Source organism: Lycium barbarum, chromosome 7, assembly GCF_019175385.1.
Source record: "Lycium barbarum isolate Lr01 chromosome 7, ASM1917538v2, whole genome shotgun sequence".
Classification (NCBI taxonomy): domain Eukaryota; kingdom Viridiplantae; phylum Streptophyta; class Magnoliopsida; order Solanales; family Solanaceae; genus Lycium; species Lycium barbarum.
This window is the reverse complement of record NC_083343.1, coordinates 5,405,535-5,427,622: the sequence shown is the minus strand read 5'-3', so window position 1 is coordinate 5,427,622 and position 22,088 is coordinate 5,405,535. Positions and strand designations below refer to the sequence as shown.

Sequence of the window (22,088 nt, the reverse complement as noted above, 5' to 3'; positions counted from 1 at the left end):
TATTATTGAAAAAGATCGGTTAAATCTTGAAGAGTTGATATCTGAAATTTGGGATAATTTGGCGAAGAATTCGGTGGGTTTTTGGCTGAATTTCAGTTGCAAATTAGTTGAAGAAGAAAAAGAAACCCACATTTTGAATTTCAGAAATAGCCACATTTTTAAGAAATAGCCCTTTCTAGTTTAAAATATTTTTTTAATGATAAATTAGATTAAATAAAAAAGAAAATGGTTGGAGCCGTTGAGATCATGCCACATGTCCCTGTTAAATGGAGCCGTTAGATGCGGGGGTATATATGACCAAAACGCTAACGGCAGGGGTATATATCATCGAAAAAGCAAACAGGGGATACGCACAACTATTTGGGGATAGTACAGGGGTATATATGACCCTTTGCCGATTATTTTTTATTAAAACTATATATTTAATTCCACAAAAACTTATGTTGAACTTAGGTTGAATTATGATTTTGGAATGTGTTGATTTAATTAATGAGTCATAACTTTGTTTCCTTGTATCATAACCCTAATCCCTGAATCATACTTTCCATTATTATTGTTAAATTTTTCATTGAAAGAGTGTCAATTGACTTGTGTTGGACGAAAATGGCTCTGCCATTGAGTAGACTAGCTAAAATTTCACAACTTTTAACTAAGAATGACGTCCTTTTGACTAAATAGCAAATAAGAAAACTTCATTTATGAGCTTAATTTCTGCTATGCAAAAATAAAATAATCAAATTTAACATGCTTCTGTTACCAAATGATAAAAGCCAAAAAAATAATATAAATATAGTCATTTAACCTTTATATCACAAAAACAAAAGAAAGGTGCTTTGTTTTAATACGTTTCTTAAAACATGCGCATCTCAATTTCCTGTATTTCTTCACCTCCCTTCCTTTTTTTTCTTCAATTTAGATAAGCTAATTACCCATCCCTCCGGCGCCCCCTTTCCTTCTCTTTGATTTCATTGTTAGCTTTTCACTCTAGAAGTAATGGCGGAGTCACATAGATTCAAGAGTGATTGATAAGTTGAATATTTAATTTTTTGTCGGGAAAATCATAAAATGTATATAGGTTAACTCCGTCACAAGGCTCAAGGGTGATCAATCATTTGAACACCCTTCGCTGGAAAATCACTAGGTGCACATAGGTCAAATGTCGTCACTAGCCTCCAGACTGATCAATCGAACACTTTTCCCTTGAAAATCACAGGTTACATATAATTTAAATACGTTACTGGGCTTAAGAGTGATTGATCAGTTGAACAACCTTCGCCTGAAAATCATAGGGCGTATATATAGGTCAAATACCATCATTGAACTCTAGGTTTATAAATTGAAATTGAAGAGAATTTTAGAAAATGTACCGGAAATGAAGACGAATAGAAGAGCCCAGAGGTGGGTAGCTCTGATTTTGCAAAAGGAAAAGACTTGTAGAGCCTGTTTGGATTGGCTTATAAGCTGTTTTCAGCTTTTTTGAGTGTTTGACTGACCAGCGTAAAGTCATTTTGTGCATAAAATAAGCTCAAAAAAATAATTGGACCCGTTTGGCTTAGCTGATCTAAAACAGCTTATTAGCTGAAAACAGTTTATAAGCCAAAAATAAAATAAAATTAGCCTACCTCAACTTATTTTTTTTGGCTTATAAGTTGTTTCTAACTTATAGCTGCTTATTTTAAGTCCATCCAAATAGGCTCGTATTTTGATTGTGGTAATTATCATTTAGGCTTCTGAAATTTGTTTGAGGGAAATCCGGTGCACCGACATTGAGTAGTACGTAGCAATCATTGGTTGGTCAATTGAGAAATGATGTGGTTGGTTACAAGGCCCAACAATTAACGGCCCGTTTGGCTTTATATTTGGGTTGGGCTCAGAATTTAAAAGGTTAGAAGCCCATTCTTAGAGCACCAAAACATTAGTATGTGACAACAACAATAATAACAACATACCCAGTGTAATCCCACAAAGTTTGGTCTGGGAAGGATACAGTGTACGCAGACTTTACTCCTACCTTAAAAGTAAAAAGGTTGTTTCCGATACACCTCGACTTGAGGAAAAACAGTTCAAATCAGATCGGAAAAGGAAATAACTGAGATGAATAAGTCATGACAAAATACTATAGAAAGCATGACAAAACATCCTGAACAGTAATTACAACAAAATAATACGATAATCAAAGTACAAAAAGCAAAAACATTAGCATGTAACATTTACAAAATGATATTTTAGAAAATTACTTTAAACAATGTTTGGTTATCTACATTTGTTTAAAGTATTTTTACCAAATTGAATAAATCCAAGCTTGGGTGAGAAAAGTTAAAAAATAAATCCAAGCTTGGGTTTTACAATGTAATTTTATCTATTAAAACGGGTTAGTTACCAATTTTTACTGAATTGTCAATTATGGTTTATCACAAAAAAATTATCAAGTGATTACCTTATAATTGATTGCATTAAACTTAAAGTCAACTTTAAATTGGATTTAATTTATTTATAAGACGTGAACAAATTGTAGATTCTCCATATGAAGTTTTACGATGTTTTCAACTAATATTCATATTGAAATTTCAGTTTGTGTCAATATTAGGTATCCGTATCGACTCTGGTAAATAAGGTTTAATCTGAGCTTTGAATGTGATTTTTTCTTAACTCCAACAAAAAGACATTTCTTTGCATCGTTTTGTTAAGTTTTTCCCTACTTGCACGACAATATGTTGCAGAATACACACACATACGCACATATTTATTTGGAATGTTTTTCTTTGCTTGCCGCTAGAGAAAACATTAACTAAAGGGCAATTCTACTAATTTATCATTATTTAATCTTTGATCTCTGATACTACTCTCTTTTTCACCACATTAATCTCTCTCTATCTTTATTCAGTAAGAGTAAAGGTGGAAACAAATAATTAATTATATCTTGATTTCTGGTAGGTTGACATGTGGATTTCTTTTCTGTATCAGGAGTATTACTATATTTTTTTTATATTTTTTTATGTTTGCCTATTCTTAGATGTATAGTACAACTTGATCGTGTCATTTACTACGTTTATCTTATTACCTTGTTGTTGTTACTGCCTATTATTACTGCTGCCTTTTCATTTCTTCTTGAGATGAGGGTCTATCAAAAATATTAACTTCACAAGGTAGGGGTAAGGTCTGCATACACTCTACCCTCCCCAGATCCCACCTGGTGGAATTATTCTGGGTATGTTGTTGTTGTCGTCTTGATTTTCTAAAATGACAACCATTTTGGACAAGCTATTTTTAGTAAGGACGACAAGTTAAATGGACCGGAGGCAGTATCATTTTGATATGAGAAAAATCATAACTTTAATAAACTCTTTGTGTAGTTTCTTAATATCCAAAGTTTTAATAGAAGCTAAATTAATCTAGTTCGAGTAGCTCTAATGTTGTCAAATTTACTATCAATAAGTATGAAAATCCAAATAAATTAGACGGTTTAGTATTATATATACGACAACAAAGAACTTTTTTTTGTCGGTTTATGGGTTCTTATTACTGTGTTGTTGTTACTGCCTATTATTACTGTTGCCTTTTCATTTCTTCTTGAGACGAGGGTCTATCGGAAACATTAGCTTCACAAGGTAGGGGTAAGGTCTGCATATGTTCTACCCTCTCTAGACCACACTTGGTCCGATAATACTGGGTAGGTTGTTGTTGTTGTTGTCATTATCTTGATTTTTTTAAAATGATAACTATTTGGACCAACTATTTTTAGTAAGGAGAGCGATAAAATGGACAGGTGGGAGTATCAATTTTGATATAAGAAAAATCACAAATGTAATAAAATCTTTGTATAGTTTTTTAATATCCAACGTTTTAATAGAAGTTAAACAAATCTAGTCAGAATAGCTTTAGTATTGTCAAATTTACTATCGATAATTAAAAATTCCAAATAATTTAGACGGTGTGGTATTATATATACGACAAAAAAAGAACTTTTTTTTGTCGGTTTATGGATTCCTGAATCTTGACCCCTATTTAATTATTTGGAATTACAGCTAGTTAATGTTGTTATTGTCGGTTTATGGGTTCTCGACCCTAATTTATTTGGAATTACAGCTAGTTAGTTTAGAAGTATGTCTGTTGTTTATTTCTGTCTACTATAATATTTCGATTTTAAGGTTTTAGGTTCAATCATCTGATAAGAGTGTTTGATAAATTTATCTTTGGTAGAAATTCGATAATTTCAACAATTTTCATGAATTACAATTATTTGATATTAAAATTATATATTTAATTCCACAAAAAACCTATTTATGATAAACAACAAATGAGAAAACTTTTCTTGTGAGCTTAATATCCACTATGCAAAAATAAAATAATCAAATTTAATAGGTTTCAGTTACCAAATGATAAAAGCCAAAAAAGAACATAAATATAGTCATTCGACCTTTATATCACAAAAACAAAAGGAAGGTACTTTGTTTAACACGTTTCTTAAAACATGCACATCTCCAATTTCATGTTGATTGACATTTGTACTACATGCATGCTTAATTGGCTTTTTGTTAGTTTGGTCAAATCATGTTCTTCAGCCTCTTTAGGAAACTTGCACTTAATGTGAAATTCTAATTAAATACAAGTTCCTAAAGAGGCCGAAGAACATGATTTGACCAAACTAACAAAAAGCCATTTAAGCATGCATATGAAGTGAAGTGATTGTAGTTAAATAGGATGATAATTAAGAGGCTATAAACCAAACTGGTGTTAGATGAATAATGAATGAGGTAAGTTCTTAACTGAGTTTTACTTAATTAAGAAGGTAGGTGAAGAACTGTGGTTCATTGTTAAGGGAAGAAAGGGAAATAAATAGTTGAAGTGATTGTTGTTAGATAGGATAGTTAAGTGGATTATAGCCTCTTAACTATCCCATCTAACAACAATCACTTCACTTCAACTATTTAATTTCCTCTCTTCACTTAACAGTGCACCACAGTTCTTCACCTACCTTCTTTCTTTTCTTCAGTTTAGGTAAGTTAATCACCCCTACCTCATCACCCTCTCTTTGATTTCATTGCTATATCACTTTAGAAATAGTGGACGGATGACATAGATACAAGAGTGATTGATCAGTTGAACATTTTTTACCGAAAAATCATAATATATATATATATATATATATATATATATATAGCTCAATTACCTCTACTAGGATCAAGGGTGATCTATCATTTGAACATCTTTCGTTGTAGAATCATAGGGTGCATATAGTTTAAATCTGGGATTAAGAGTGATTTATCAGTTGAACAATCTTCACCTAAAAATCATAGGGCATGTGTGTGTGTCAAATATTGTCACTGGCTCTAGAATGATCGATCATTTGAACAACCCTCTCCTCAAAATGATAGGGTTTATAAAGTTCAAATACTATCATTGGGCTTGAGTTGAAAACCCTTTGTCGGAAAATCATAGGGTATATACTACTTCCACATGGTTCGAGGGCGATCGATCAGTTAAACGTCCTTGCCAGAATATCATAGGATGTATATATATCAAATATTACTTTTCACACACATTTATATGATGTGTTTGTATTCTAGTTGGTTATATAACAAGCAAAAGGGTATTCATTTCTATTTTTTTAGGTTGAACGAAGCAGAACAAATTATAGGGTTTATAAATATAGTTCAAATGCTATCATTGGGCTCTAGAGTTATTGATCAATTGAGCATCCTTCGTCGAGGGTATATATAGATCAAATACTTCCACTAGGTTCATGAGTGATCGATTAATTGAACACCATTGTCGGAAAATCACAGGGTATATATATATCAAAATTATTTTTCAACATATATATGATGTGGTTTATATTCTAGTCGATTATGTAAAACAAACAAAAGAGTATTTGTCTCTTTTCTTTTAGGCTGAACAATCAAATCCAATGGATTCTACAGGAATTCCATTAGCAAAATCATCAAAGAAGCCACCAAAGCAAAACACAAAGTAGTATCAAGGGCAAAGAAGTAGTGGAAAAGGTGACAGAAGTACCAATTAGAAGAAATGAAAGTACCATAGGGCCAAACGAAGCTATAATATCAGCAGCCAAGAGTCCAGCTTTGCAACGTGCCCTTGACATTATAAGAACTGTCGGAACTAAAGGTCATCTATCAACTATACATTTCTTACCCCCCCCCCCCCCCTCCCCCTTTTAATTTCTAGTGTTATATACTACATATAGGCTTAAAAAAATTGAAATTAGTTACGAATTTCTTGTGTTATATAGTATATGTTACAATTATACACTACAAAACAGTTGGAATTAGTTACGAACTTCGTCGCTATGTTGCTAGTAGTTAACATAATCTTTTAATAATACATCGTTAATTAGTCGCTAGATATTTTGCTGTTTCGTTTTAGTAGTGTTTAGTAGTGACAGATCTAAGAATTCCAATAAGATTATGAAGGAGAAAAAAAAATAAGAATGCTACACACATTGATTTCAAACCTAGCTATGAACTAAAGTACATCGTCGAGCAAACCTTTGTTGTTATACTAGAAGATTTCTTATGTGAAGGAGATTCAATAATTTATATAAATGAAAAAAAAATGTTTTATCCATTTGTATGTAGAGAATAAGTTTTTTTATTACGGGAATTCAATTGGACCTCATTTCGGCCATACAACGATACCTCATAACGTGACTACAACTTACTAACATTACATCATTCATGCTTACACTATTGAAGATCAGGAACAGATGTAGTTAAGAACGTATGAGTTCATTTGAACGCAATAACCTTGACTCATTAAAAGTGCATTAAGTAAGTACAAATAATAGACCGAATCCAGTAAACCAAACAGGTTGTGGTAGAATTCCAAATTTGATTATGTAATATTTAAATCCTGAATCTGTCTCTGTTGAAAAAACATCTTATTTCCTACTGTTACTTTTCTTCTACTTTTACATGGTGTTTAATGATTGTTCAATCTTCTTGCAACACAACATAAAGAGACCAATGAAAAAGACAAAATAGAAATGCTTCCTCCAAGCATTGGGATCATCAAGAATAAAGGAATTGTGATCTCAAGTCTAGAAGATCATGAGATCATACCAACAGTCAAATACTTTGAAATTGACATCAAGGGAAAGGCTAAAGTGCTCGAAGAAAATCCTTAAGAAAAGGTGCTTTGATTATGAGGTCGTTAAAATCTAGCTCATTGTGGCAATGATAAATCTGAACAACGAAGGGTCATCTTTTTTCTTATTTGTGTGTAAGGTGTGGGTGTGTGTGTTGGGGGTGTAATAGCTAGTTATAGTGTATCTTTAGTTTCTTCTGTTTCAAATGTTTAGAAGTGCGGTGTCTCTTAATTTAATTATTCCTAAACTTATCTTGGTATTATTTCGAGTTCTTTAAGATCATGTATAGAATTATCAATCAATCATATTCTCTAATGATGATTAGTACTTGTTTGGAAATTTTGTGTACATCTCTTAATATTTCTTTGCCATTTTCTTTTTGAGACACTTTTACGTGTCTAGAAGCTTCGTCTTATATCATCCTAAATTAGTCATGCTACCTTTATATCTCGAAAACAAAAGGAAGGTGCTTTGTTTAACATGTTTCTTAAAACATGCACATATCCAATTTCGTGTTGATTAACATTTGTATTATATGCATGCTTAAATGGCTTTTTGTTAGTTTGGTCAAATCATGTTCTTCAATCACTTGAGGAAACTTGCATTTAATGCGAAACAAACTCTTTTACCAATTAAGAACTCACCTCATTAATTATATTTTTGAAGACAGAACTAACTGCATTTAATTCATCTTTCCAAATGTTTACCGTTGATCTGAGGGAGTTTAGAAATAGCAAAAGACCTCACCAGTCTGATATGAAAGAAGTGATCTATTTTAAGAGAGATGAGGGAAATGCAACATTGATCTTTGATATTTGACCTCATTAATTGTCCATCTAACACCAGTGTGGATAACACCCTCTTAATGATCCTATCTTACACCCACCACTTCACTTTCACTATTTAATCCCCTTTCTTCCCTTGACAATGCACCACCGTTCTTCACTTAACTTCTTTATTTTCTTCAATTTATGTAAGTTAATCATCCCCGCCTTCACCTCCTCACCCTCTCTTTGATTTTATTATTAGCTTGTCACTCTAAAATAGCGGATGAGTGTCATAGATTCAAGAGTGATTGATTAGTTGAACATTTTTGTCCCGAAAAATCATAAGATGTATATAGCTCAACTACCACTACTAGGATAAAGGCTGATGTATCATTTGAACACCCTTCGTTGTAGATCATAGGGTGCATATAGGTCAAACATCGTCACTAGGCTCAAGATTGGTCGATCTAACACTCTTTGCTTGAAAATCTTATATGGTGCATATAGATCATAGGGTGCATATAGGTCAAATATCATCACTAGGCTCAAGATTGGTCGATCTAACACTCTTCGCTTGGAAATCATATAGGGTGCATATAGTTTAAATATGGGCTCAAGAGTGATCGATCAGTTGAACGACCTTCACCTGAAAATCATAGGGTGTGTGTATGTGGGGGGGGGGGGGGGGTGTGTGTGTGTGTGTAGGTCAAATACTGTCACTAGGCTCTAGAATGATCGCTCATTTGAACAACCTTCCCCTCAAAATGATAGGGTTTATATAGTTCAAATACTATCACTTGACTCTAGAGTTATTGATCAATTGAACACCCTTCGTCGGAAAATCATAGGGTATATATATAGATCAAATACTTCCACTAGGTTCGAGAGTGATCGATCTATTGAACACCCTTTCCAAAAAATCATAGGGTGTATATATATCAAATATTACTTTTCTCACACATATATATGATGTGTTTATATTCGATTATATAACAAGCAAAAGGGTATTTGTCTCTCTTTTTTTTAGGTTGAACAAAAAAGAACAAATTATAGGGTTTATAAATATAGTTCAAATACTGTCACTGGGCTCTAGAATTATTGATCAATTGAACATCCTTCGTCGAGGGTATATATAGATCAAATACTTCCACTAGGTTCAGGAGTGATCGATTAGTTGAACACCCTTGTCGGAAAATCGTAGGGTGTTTATATATCAAAAATTACTTTTTCAACATATATATGATGTGTTTATATTCTAGTCTATTATATATAACAAACAAAATGGTATTTGTCTCTCTTTTTCTAGGTTGAACAATCAACTCAAATGGATTCTACAGGGACTCCGTTAGCAAAATCATCAAAGAAGCCACCTAGGCCACCAGTGCAAAACACAATTAGTATCAAGGACAAAGAAGTAGCGGAAAAGGAGACAGAAGTACCAATTGAAAGTACCATGGGGCCAAATGAAGCTATAATATCAGCAACCAAGAGTCCAGCTTTGCAACGTGCCCTTGACATTATAAGATCTGCTGGAACTAAAGGTCATCTATTAATTATATATTTCTTACCCCCCCCCCCCCCCCCATTCCAATCCACGCCTTTAATTTCTAGTGTTATATTTCAATCATACACTACAAAAAAACTGGAATTAGTTACTAATTTATTGTGTTATAGAGCATATGTTACAATTATACACTACAAAATAGCTAGAATTAACTAGGAACATCGTCACTAAGTTGCTCGTAGTTAATATAAAAAATTTCAATAATAAAGCGTTAATTCGTCGCTAGATAGGATTAACAACGGATTTTTGCTGTTTCGCTTTAGTAGTGTTTAAAGTGACAGATCCAAGAATTTTAATTAGAGTATGAAGGAGAAAAAAAAAAGAATGCGACACACATTGATTTCGAACCTAGCTTTGAACTATAGTACATCTTCGAGCAAACCTTTGCTGTTATACTAGAAGATTTTTTTATGTGAAGGAGATTCAATAATTTATATAAATGAAAATAATGTGTTTATCCATTTGTAGGCAGAGAGTAAGTTTTTTATTTTATTAAAGGGAATAAGTTTTTTTTTTTTTTTATTAAAGGGAATTCAATTGGACCTCATCTCGACCACACAACGGCACCTCATAACATGACTACAATGTACTCACACTACATCCTTCATGCTTATACTATTGAAGGTCAGGAACAGATGTAGTTAAGAACGTACGAGTTCATTTGAACGCAATAACCTTGACTCATTAAAAGTGCATTAAATAAGTACAAATAATAGATCGAATCCAGTAAACCAAACAGGTTGTGGTAGAATTTCAAATTTGATTCTATAATAGTTAAATCCTGAATCTGTCTCTGCTGAAAAACCATCTCATTTCCTACTATTACTTTTCCTCTACTTTTACATGGTGTTTAATGATTGTTCAATCTTCTTGCAGCACAACATAAAGAGACCAAGGAAAAAGGCAAATCAGAAATGCTTCCTCCTGAAAGCATGGAGATCAACAAGAATAAAGGAATTGTGATCACAAATCCAGAAGATCGCGAGATCATACCAACAGTCAAATCCTTTGAAATTTACATCAAGGGAAAGGCTAAAGTGCTCGAAGAAAATTCTTAAAAAAAGGTGTTTCGATTATGAGGTCGTTAAAATCTAACCCATTCTGATAACGACAATGATAAATCTGAACAACGAAGGGTCATCTTTTTTTCTTTTTTTTGGGTGTCAGGGTGTGTGTTCGGGTGGGGGGGGGGGGGGAGGAGGGAGTGAGTGGGTGTAATAGCTGGTGTAGTGTATCTTTAGTTTCTTCTATTTCAAATGTTTAGAAATGCAGTGTATCTTAATTTTAATTACTCCTAAACTTATATTGGTATTAATTCGAGTTCTTTAAGATCACGTATAGAATTTTCCATCAATCACATTCACTAATGATCATTAGTACTTGTTTGGAAATTCTGTGTGCATCTCTTAATATTTCTTTGTCATTTCCTTCCTGAGACACTTTTACGTGTTTAGGAGCTTCGTCTTATATCAGCATGGGGTTTGGTGGAATCATAAAGGCTCTTTTACCCATAACAAGAGGTCTTGGGTTTGAACCTTGAGAATAAAGCCCTCTGTTGGGAGCGCTAAAACCTCCCACAGTTGGCTTTCTACAACATAAATATGAATTAGTTGTGTCATAGAGTTCCCAATCCGTATAGTTAAAAATATGCACCTTATAAGTTCTTTCCAAAGCTTCCCCTATCTCTCCAACAATAGATTAAGGAAAATATCTCAAAGAAACATATATTTCATATCTCACCTACAATAGGTAAATCATAAGAAAAACTTCTTTAGCATTCTACAAGATCAATATACAGGCAAGTCCAAGCATTACAAGAATCTCGGGGACACGCCAATATCAGGTCCCAAGTTATTGCTAGTGTGGGGATAAATTTATATGACCGTTGAGAAGGAAAATAAACGTGAGATGGAGGGCGTAAAAGTTGGACTTTACAAGGAAAAAATTGTGTGAAAGAATATGGTGAATGTGAGGGGTTCCTACACTACGTAATTGTGGTGAAGTGGAACTCAACCTATCACTAAAGGATCCAATCGCTAGTCTTGAATATTGCACTGTTGCAAAAAGGGATGTTCATACCGAATATGTTTCTTCCAGTAGGGCTTGAACTTCTGAAGTCCAATCTCTAACCATGGCTTCATAACTCCATCGTAATGAATCACAGCTGCCTGGTCAATTTCGTTCAGTTTCACACCAGATTCATACCCCAACCCTAAGACGTGCCATCTCCGATCTATAGCACGTGTATGTTTGTAAAAGGTCATCCAACCCATGGGCAAAGTACCAGCTTTCATTAATGGTCTATTACTTCCCTGCATAATGCATGCACTAAAAGTGAGGCAGTGAAGAATAAAAGGAGAACAGTATCATAACAAAGCAGCTATAAAACAAGACATTATATATACACATTACTATAGAAAACATCTAAGAATGTATGTAAACCTATCGGTGTGTTTGGTAAGGAAAATGTTTTCTAATTCTCCCATGCTTGGTTGGTAAATATATATTGGAAAACATTTTCTCTAGGAAAACAAATTCCATGAAAAAGAGAAAAATGACTTTCCTAATGTAAGTAGGGAAAACAAGTTTCATAAATGACATTTCAAGTTCATTATCTCCTTAAAGCCCACCCAATGCCCCCATCCCCACACCCACCCCCCGCCATCCCTGAACACCCACTACCCACCCCATAGCGTTTTGCTAGATTACCCGTAAGTGCTCTTGAGATAATATTTTTTTTGCTTGCTTATCAAACACTAAAAATAAGTAAGAAATCCACTAGTTTTCCAAGTAAATATTTTCCTTCATACCAAACACACCCTAAATCATGTTTTTTTTTTTATATAAGCATGTAACAAACATTAGGTTAGACACATTCTATTTGTTTCAGTATAATGACCATCCTTGTAGAACAACCTAAGACTCATCAATTATCATTAGTCAATTCCACAAGTAATTACCACACAACAGGATATAGATCTATACCATCTCCAAGTACTTGTGGTAGAGCCCAGTCAGGTTTCGCTTCCTCCACTCCTGCAGATCAAACATATTCATCCCAAACGCCCATGTGCATGATTTCACGTCAAATCTCGTCGCCACCATGGGGTCAGTGAAATTGATTAACATATCCATTCGGCGGTATGAAGGCTCGCCTTCAATACAAGTCTCCACCGCACCATTCACTTTGCCCTTCATGTTGATGCGCCAAAGTCCGCTAAGATCCCTTTTCACAACCACATCATGATCAAGGAGCACTATCTTGTTGAGAGAAGGAAAAATATCAGGCAGATAAAAGCGCAGGTGGTTCAGTGAAGAAGTGTATCTTTGATCAAGAGACTCTTGCTTCTGCAGAATATCCTTGTTTGATAACCAATCAAATCTGTCTATACTTTGGATCTGAATTGTTGCTTTGCCAGGAGGATTCGACAAGAACCACATTGTCATGGCTGGTAGGTTAAGAGAATCTGTCACTATATGAAACACTATCTTCTCTGGAACCTGCAAAATACATAAACACTTACCATAAGTACGTGCATTACCATTATTACTTTAATTTCTCTCTTCAAAATATATAGTGATCAATAGTTACTCCCTTTCTGTTATGAAACCATAAAAGTTTAGCCCTAATATATACAACACTTGCATGATAAGTTACAAATGACAATGTTACTGCAGTCACAATAAGCATTTGTGCTCTCATAAATTAAAAGTGGATTTATATGCATAATTGGAATTGGCCTGTTCCATACCAAAACCAAAGCTTCTTACAGGTAAGCATCAACTAACATAGATACTAAATGAAAAATTTCCTCTAAAGACCATATGCAACATGACTTACTGCCAAATACCTACGTTCTATTCTTCATCATCAAAAGATCACTGTAGAATAGACCGAGGATGAAAGATAATACTCCTTCGGTTTCATTTTACGTGTCTTAGTTTGACTGGGCACAACGTTTAAGAAAGTAAAAGAGATTGTTGAATTTTGTGGTCTTAAACTGAAGATGTGTGTAATGCATCAAAATGCCTTTGGATCTTGTGGTCATGCCGAGGTGAGATGTTTGGAACTGAAGAGGAGTACTAAATATAAAAAGTTGCATTCTTTATAAAGGGAAGTAATAAACGTAAATTGAAACAATGGGAGTAAGAGATTGAAAAAAGAAATATAAAAGCCAAGATTAAGAAAATTATGGAGCAGCTCACCCTAGCAGTTGATACAGTTGAGTTGACAACTGCAGAACATGCCAAAACATTGTCAGAGAAAAGACCAAAGTGGTAGAGATCTGGATTCTGAAATTTATGTTGGTTAGGCAGTTCCTGCTCCTCAGGTTGTAGGGAAAAATATTCAGTAGTCAACCGCATGGAGAGGCAATGAAGGCCTTTCGCAGTAGTTCGTCCAGCAAGATTTACAAGGAAGGAAGCTTGATTCTTTTGCGACCGAAGCTGTTCCTCAGCATTATATGTCATCGCACGAAGTTTCTTCACCATTGATGAGCATTCAGGGAACAATTTACCGGCTTTCGACAGGGTTGATTCCATGGCCTTCATCTTCTGTATAGCCCTAGAAAGATAACTGTTCTTAGATCATACATACATAATTTAACTAGTACTTCCCAATTCCCAAGCCAAATAGTATATTTTTTTTTATAATGATCCACACACGACATATCATGGGGAAAATGACAAAAATGGTCCTTATCTTTGGTAGTAGGTTCAAAATAGTTAGTTAAATATCAGTTGAGCAATTTTGGTCCATTAAGTTTGCCAAAAATGAGCACTTTCGGTCTCCGTCAGATATTTTACTAAACTCTGATTGTTAAATTTAACCAGAACTGCGGAAATATCTTTTAACCAGAAATTTCCGTCAAAATTCCAGAAAGCGCAACGTAAAGCTACACCAGGCATAAAAATAGATATAAATAAATGAACTTGCACCTCAAAAAGTTGCACCGGACTCTTGAAATAGACCAAAAATAACATAAACTACAAAATCTGTACTTCCAAATGTGAGTTCCCATAAAAATCCTATTTTACGTTATCTCAAGACTTTATCTACTTCCCTTAAGGAAAAGCTTTCCTCTACACTCTTCAATACCTTTTCAATATTTTACCAATTAAAAAGCACCCCCAGACCACTTCCATTTTACAATTTTAGCCTTATTGTCACTTCCTGGACCCCACTTCTATTTCAATACATCCAAAACATCCATTCAAAGCTTAATAATTGTGCCCAAAATATTCTTAAAAGAGGACAAATTGAATAATCAAGAAAAGCATCCACTTGCCTACACTGAGTACTTAGTTACAAAACTGAGAATAATAATACAAAAAAGTATTCACTTGCTGAAATTAAAACAATTAGTTACAAGACTAACACTTTTTCCTCAACTACTCATGGACAATTCTCAAGTTAAAGTCAGTCTTTGTGTACATAATTAACTTTAGCACCAATCTATTTGTCAATTCCATTTAACCATTTTGACCTTCTCTCAGATATTCTTTCAGACTCAATAAAAGTGAATAATCAATAAAAGCATCCACTTGCAGACACTGAGTACTTAGTTACTAGACTGAGAATAATAATACAAAATAGTATTCACTCGCTGACATTAAAACACTTACTAGACCAACCAATTTTTCCTCAACTACTCATGGACAAATATCAAGTTAATGTCAGTCTTTGTGTACATAATTAACTTTAGCACCAATCTATTTGTCAATTCCATTTAACCATTTTGACCTTCTCTCAGACATTCTTTCAGACTCAATAAGTACAAAACACAATTCACACTTATCATAAAAAGGAACAGAAAGTAGCTCAGAAAAGCCACTACTCCAAGCCAAGCAGATTTTATGCTACTGTGGAGCAATTAACATATATCAAATCGTTCAAGTGAAATATCACCTTACCTCCTTGACAAATCAGAATCTTTGGAAACTTCACCAGCAGTTCGTTCCAAATCTTTCATTCGTAGCTTTATCTCTTTCACAAAATTAGAGTTACTACCCGCTGGTATAAAATTCAAGAATGCTTTGGCCCTAATCAGCTGATCTTTAATCTCCTTCACCCTCTCATCTAATGCCCTCCGTGGATGAGACTGTACATTCTGACCGTGTTGAACTTCTTTCGGTCTAGATTTTTCCTGCAATAAGACAAACTAAAATCAGAAGATCACATATGCAGAATGAGCTTGCAGTTTACACAAACTAAATACATAAAACAAACTCCAGTTTAACAGTAGTATTCGATCATATACAGGGAGAGGAAAGAGAGGTGAGAGAGAAAACAATAATACTGTAAATCCTCAATTCCATAATTAAAATCCTACTTTTTCCAAATTTATTACACACAACAGTTGAATCTTAGAAAGTAAAAATCATAAATGAACATGGCACACAAAAAATCCTTTTTTTTTTTTTTTTAATAAAGACGCAAAAAATCCCTTCTTATAAACAGTCAACCAAAACTTATTTTCATTAGGAAAAAAAAGGAACAAAAATCTTTCATACGAACCATCAATTGACAGCTTCCTACCGTCACGAACATGCAAAATCTAAATTTGCTAATTTACCTTTTTTTTAGAAAACCATTTCTTGGTAAGTGTTCCAAAGCATGAGGACATAGATTTTTAATACACATTCATCACATTAAAGCAACACCACCACCACCACCAACAACAACAACCCAGTGAAATCCCACAACGTGGGGTCTGGGGAGGGTAGAGTGTACGCAGACCTTACTCCTACCAAGGTAGGACGGCTGTTTCCGAAAGACTCGGCTCAATAAAAAACATAAAAAACATCAAAAGAGGTCAGATAAGGCTAAGAGATTCAAAGCGATATGGAAATGAAGTAACACCAAACAAAGGAATTCAGCAGTAATGCATATGCAACTTTAAAACTGCAAACAACACATGATATTATATCTAAAAATCACCAATTCAATTTTAGCCAAACGATAATTAAAGTACATCTATTAATCACAAGTTCTGGACAAGCAACATTAGTGGCTTTCTTAGTTAAGCAATCATTCCATTATTCCAAATTTCAGGGTCAACTATATGAATGATTGCAACCATTGCGTTCTACGATAGTGCAAATCGTTCCACTGCTACTACTTTCCTTATGAGAAACACCACCCAACTGTGCCTCTGTGGCTTTTTATTGTACTATTTAAAAGATTGAAGTCTACTTATCAAAAATAAACAAATAAAAAGGCTGATGGTAGTTGTTGCATGCATTAGACTTCCATACATACCACTGCCTTTTCTCTAGCTGTGGCCAGCGTTTGCTCCGGTAAACTTGGTTGACTTTCTTTCTTCACATCATGTGTGGTTACTGAAATTAGGTAGAAAGGTGTATAATTGATTTCCATTTATAGAATGAACAGAAATGAAGGGCGGAAAAAAGGTAAGAGCATCTGAATTATCAAATTACCATCATTTCCCGACAAACTGAAATTCTTAAGTTGGCCAAGACTATCGTTCTTATGTATAGTATCCAAACTGACAGCAGAACTTTGGTCTCCATCTCGGTAGACATTCAAGATCGGTTCTTTGAGGCTTTCAACTTCTTCCTAAACCAAACAGCAGAAAAAAGGTTTGCAAACATAAGTAACAATCCAAGTAGACTTTCACAGCTGTAAGAAGTTATATAAAGTTTATATCACCTGTTGAACTGCACTAAGCGCCTGAACATCTATCCTGTGCTTCTGAAAAGGTTAATAAAAAACCAAATAGAAAAATATCAATCAGATCATATTATAACAATATGCTCCATCTGTTTCAATCGAAACACAAATAATAAAAATCTCAATTAGATCCCATACAACATACTCCATCTATGCGCCCAAGGGTGTGGCCTAGTGGTCAATGAAGTGGGAGGAGAACCCTGAGGTCTCAAGTTCAAATCTCAGCGGAGACAAAAACACTAGGCGATTTCTTTCCATCTGTCTAAGCTTTGGGATGGAGTTCTTGGTATTTGTTGCTGGCAGAAGTTAGCAGGTAGCACGTGGAATTAGTCGAGGTGCGCGCAAGCTGGCCCGGACACCATGGTTACCAAAAAAAAAAAAAAAGATATAGATATATGTACACACATACTCCATCTGTTTCAATTTACATGACTCTTTCCATTTTGGGCATTCCAAAAATATTTGACACGATTTGTTACCAATTTCAAGATATAAATATTTGACACGATTCCACTTTTAGAACTTTCAAGAACTCATTGATTAGTTATTCATATTTTTAGACTTTGATATGGTCTTTTGTATCAAACTAACTTGTTAACTACAACATTTTATTTGATTACTACTACTAAAATAATATACTCCAGTATGAGTTAACTAACATCTTAAACTATGCATCCACTCAAAAACTGACACAAGTAAGACGGAGATAATTTTGCACACAGAAAACTCTGCACTCTTTGCCTTTTAAAAGTATGCAAAACAATGATCTTGATCTTTTACGCCAGGCCTAATTAAATTTGCAAAACATTGAGCGTACAAAAAAACTAACTTCAGCTATAAGAAAAAAAAACTTACTATTGATTAAAATCAAAGGTTCAAAATAATCTATGCTGCTATACTGCTTCCTCTAAGCAACAAACTCAAACAAGCAATACCCACAACAAAAATGTAGTTCTTAATAAAGGAGGAGAAATCTTACAAGATATGATAAATCTCCAACGAACTCCTTCGATGCTGTAAACAAAATTAACCAATCACATCAAATTAATGAGAAGTAAAATGAAACCCAGAAATCCAAATAACTGGGAATTACAGAAAACAACTAAGTGAAATGAAATAATTACCATCAGAGCCAAGATATCTAAGCCTACGTGAAGGAAGAAGATATCTAAGCCTATGTGAAGGAAGCAATAAAATGGACTTATATGCTTTTTGGAGAGTAGAATTAACTTTAGGTAATGATAATTATTGAGCACATATTACTAAGCTGCATCAAAATGTTAAAAAAAAAAAAATTATATATATCATATCAAATTAACTAGAACAAAAAGAACCCCATAAATCCAAATAACTTCAAATTGCAGAAAACAACTAAGTGAAATGAAATAATTACCATCAGAACCAAGATGTCTAAGCCTATGTGAAGAAATAACAGAAACGAATAAGTCACGGCAAAAAATACTATAAAAAGCAATAACTACGACAAATTAATACGATACTCGAAGTACAAGAAACAACATATAGTAGCAGAAATCAACGGATAACGAGAAACAAAAAGAACCCCACAAATCCAAACAACTTCAAAATGCATAGAAAACAACTAAGTGAAATGAAATAATTACCATCAGAGCCAAGATGTCTAAGCCTATGTAAAGAAATAACAGAAACGAATAAGCCATGGCAAAATACTATAAAAAGCAATAACTACCACAAAGTAATACAGATATACTCGAACTACAAGAAACAACAGATAGTAGCAGAAATTAATACGATACTCGAAGTACAAGAAACAACAGATAGTAGCAGAAATCAAATGATAACGAGAAACAAAAAGAACCCCATAAATCCAAACAACTTCAAAAAGCAGAAAACAACTAAGTTAAACAAAATACCAAATGTTTTTTTTTTTAAAAAAAAAAAAAAATCATATCAAATTAACTAGAACAAAAAGAACCCCATAAATCCAAATAACTTAAAAATGCAATAAACAACTTTAGTGAAATGAAATAATTACCATCAGAACCGAGATGCCAATGTGAAGAAAGCAATAAAATTGGAGTGGTTATAAAAACAGCAAACAAACATAGGATAAAAAATATCCTCGTACATCTTCGAAAAATCCTCATTTAATTAAGACATGTAAAAATGAACTCAAAATAAACACTTGGGGTTTTTTTGAATCAAATAATATATGAGATCAAATCAAGATTTGTTTTTTTTTTTTTTTTTTTTGGTATAGAAAGTGAGACAAAAATAAAACAAGACTAGGGTTTTTTCTGGTTTTGTCTTCTTGGTCAAATGGGATCTATCTTGTGTGTGTGTTTTTTTTTTTTTTTTAAATAAAAAAATAATATAATTTATATTTAATTAAAGAAAGGTGATGAAAGATAGAGGGGGTGCCATGTTCTTGAATGAGATTGAAGAAGAAAGAAGGAAAAGAGTAAACAAGGACAAAAAAATGGATTTATATACTTTTTGGACAGTAGAATTAACTTTATCAGGTAATAGGTAATGTATAATTATCGTGTAGTCCCAACCTGTCTTTACCCAAAAAAAAAAAAAAAAAATCATTGGTTTCGAAAAATTTAAATTTAGGCTGCTAGTCCTGCTACAACAACTTATTGTACACCTGTAGCAGCATTTGACATTTAAATACAACAATAATATACTGGTCTAATTTTACAAAGTGAGATCTGGGAAGGATAGAGTATACACACATTTTAGTAGACCTTGTGAGGTAAAGAAATTGTTACCAGGAGACCCTTAGTACAAGGACAAGGAGTTAAAAGCTGTATAAAATGTCATAGCGAAATACTATAAAAGCATGATAAGGTATTATGTAAAAAGGGCTATAGCTATTACAGATCAATACGATTATCGAGATACAAAAACAACAGTAGCATTTGATATTTAAGTAATGTTTGACAAAAAATACATAAAAATCTAATTTTTTAATGTAATAAAAATAACAAAATTATTTAATGTTGCTATGGATGTAGGAACTCTAATGTCAAATTTTAAACTCTATACTTTGTTCAAATAAGCAAAAGTTTTTAACGTTCATATAAATATTCTTTGTCATAAATAGTTTATTAAAATATCAAAATATTTTATTAGAATCCTAGACTTATTATTGTTAATCTTAAATATTCTATTTCTATAAACACCACTAGAGTTTTTTCTAGTTTTCTCTTTTGGGTCAAATGGGATCTATGTGGGTATTTTTTTATTTTTATTTTATTTTGTTTTCGGAAAAGAATTTTAATTTGAATTAAAGAAAAGCGGAGATATATGTGTTGCCATATTGGTGACTCGTGAAGTACAGGTGAAGGAATATGAGATTCAAAGGAGAAACAAGGAAGAAAGTTAAAAGGGGGGAAATGGAGTTATATGCTTTTTGGGGGACTGCCAACCCAAGGAGTAGAACTAACTTTTGGTCTACCCATTATTTTGAGATATGTGTAAATATCTCAAAATATGTGTAAATATCTAGAACTTTCAATATATGTAAATATCTTAAACATATCTTATACTTTTGGTATGTAGCGGAGATGTATGTGGTGCCATATTGAATTATGTATTTTTTACATATTATATACTCTTTCGGTTTTAATTTATGTGAACCTATTTTTTTTTAATTTATGTCAAAATGAATAATCTATTTTCTAATTTGAAAATAAATTTACTTTATCAAATGATTTGCAGCCACACAAATATTTAAAGATTTATTTTGAATCATAAGTTTCAAAAGTCTTCATTCTTTCTTAAATGTCATGTCCAGTTAAATAGGTTCACATAAATTAAAACGGAGGGAGTATGTTTTATTAATAATTAGTGTATAATTGACTAGTGACTGTTAATTATTTTTGCTCCAACGATCGACCAAATATGTTTAAAGCCCTTTTTGGGTTCATTTCATAAATAATACATAATTCAATATGTGTAAATATTAAATTAACGAATGGGGTTGTCGTTACTGTTGGAGGTAGGATTGGGCATAAATATCGAAAATCGAAAAATCGGACCGAACCGAATTAATTCGATTTTTTGGTTTGGTTTTGGTTTACGTTTTCAGAAACTTCGGTGTTCAGTTTTTAGAGTTCGTTTCTTCGGTGTTTCGGTTTAAACCGAAATTTAATACATTACCTAAAAAAAATAAAATAATCCAGGCCCATTAAGTTTAAGCAAAAAAAAACTCAATTGTAATATCCTTAACAAAGGAAGGTGACGAGGATGTCTCTTTAAGATTAATGTATGTCCTTTATGTGTTTTCTTAATTATTCTTACTATATGTATATAATACCTAGTAATCCTATATCATGGTTATGGTTTGCTGTTCTTGTGTATCCTGTTTGTTTGATTTTGATTTCAATTTATCAGTTTTATGTTTTATTGCTTTTGAGAATATGAATTAGTGTAAATGGAATCGCTTCTAATATCATATAAAAAACCCTAATTGAAAAATCTAAAACAGAACCGAACCGAACTTAAAAAAATCGAAACCGAAAGAACCGAACCGAATCGAACCGAACTAGTTGGGTTTGGTGTTCGGTGTCCACCTTCAAAATACTGAAACCGAAATAGCCGAACCGAAGTTTGAAAAAATCGAACCAAAGAACCGAACACCCACCCTTAGTTGGATGTGTTTTAAAAGGTTTCCTAGTATTAGGGGTAAAGTTGACTGGATAGTATAACAGTTGAGATAAATTTGGTCGGATAGTATAATAGAGGTTAAATATAGACAATATCTGAAAGTGAAGTGGTAAATTTGATCATTTTCCCATAATAATGCGGTTGAGCGGAAACTTTATCTAAAAGACACATGTCGTGAACTTATAAATTTAGATTGAAACATTTGTTAATGTCCATATGTGATGAAGTGGTAAGTATTTTCCATCCTTAACTAGTCATGTTCGAGTCCTGAATATAAAGTCGTCTTTGTTAGGGAGTGTTTTACCC

At 33.2% G+C, this 22,088-nt stretch overlaps 2 protein-coding genes across 2 annotated transcripts; one reads left to right on the top strand and one right to left on the bottom strand.

The window, feature by feature from the left end:
• Positions 1-7,995: 7,995 nt before the first annotated feature.
• On the top strand, positions 7,996-10,611 carry LOC132602083 (uncharacterized). Its single transcript, XM_060315103.1, has 3 exons — positions 7,996-8,078; positions 9,179-9,413; positions 10,313-10,611. The coding sequence occupies exons 2-3, from the start codon at positions 9,197-9,199 to the stop codon at positions 10,492-10,494; spliced, it is 399 nt and encodes a 132-aa protein (XP_060171086.1). The 5' UTR covers positions 7,996-8,078; positions 9,179-9,196; the 3' UTR covers positions 10,495-10,611.
• A 533-nt stretch (positions 10,612-11,144) lies between these two features.
• On the bottom strand, positions 11,145-19,554 carry LOC132602989 (probable galacturonosyltransferase 6). The gene is made up of 9 exons (XM_060315825.1): positions 19,144-19,554; positions 18,109-18,143; positions 17,109-17,150; positions 16,877-17,015; positions 16,698-16,777; positions 15,350-15,582; positions 13,643-14,000; positions 12,422-12,937; positions 11,145-11,748 (listed from the first exon to the last, which is right to left on the bottom strand). Exons 1-9 carry the CDS (start codon positions 19,253-19,255, stop codon positions 11,473-11,475), a joined length of 1,791 nt encoding a protein of 596 aa, XP_060171808.1. The 5' UTR covers positions 19,256-19,554; the 3' UTR covers positions 11,145-11,472.
• Positions 19,555-22,088: the final 2,534 nt, after the last annotated feature.

What these genes read in the sequence shown, in the direction of transcription:
- LOC132602083 (XM_060315103.1), top strand. Translation starts at nt 9,197, where the DNA reads ATGGATTCTACAGGGACTCCGTTAGCAAAATCATCAAAGAAGCCACCT. An exon ending in AAGATCTGCTGGAACTAAAG is followed by an intron (nt 9,414 to 10,312) that starts GTCATCTATTAA and finishes ATCTTCTTGCAG; the next exon opens with CACAACATAAAGAGACCAAG.
- LOC132602989 (XM_060315825.1), bottom strand. Translation starts at nt 19,255, where the DNA reads ATGAGGATTTTTCGAAGATGTACGAGGATATTTTTTATCCTATGTTTG. An exon ending in TTGGAGATTTATCATATCTT is followed by an intron (nt 17,151 to 18,108) that starts GTAAGATTTCTC and finishes TAACCTTTTCAG; the next exon opens with AAGCACAGGATAGATGTTCA. An exon ending in CAGCTAGAGAAAAGGCAGTG is followed by an intron (nt 15,583 to 16,697) that starts GTATGTATGGAA and finishes GTCTTATTGCAG; the next exon opens with GAAAAATCTAGACCGAAAGA.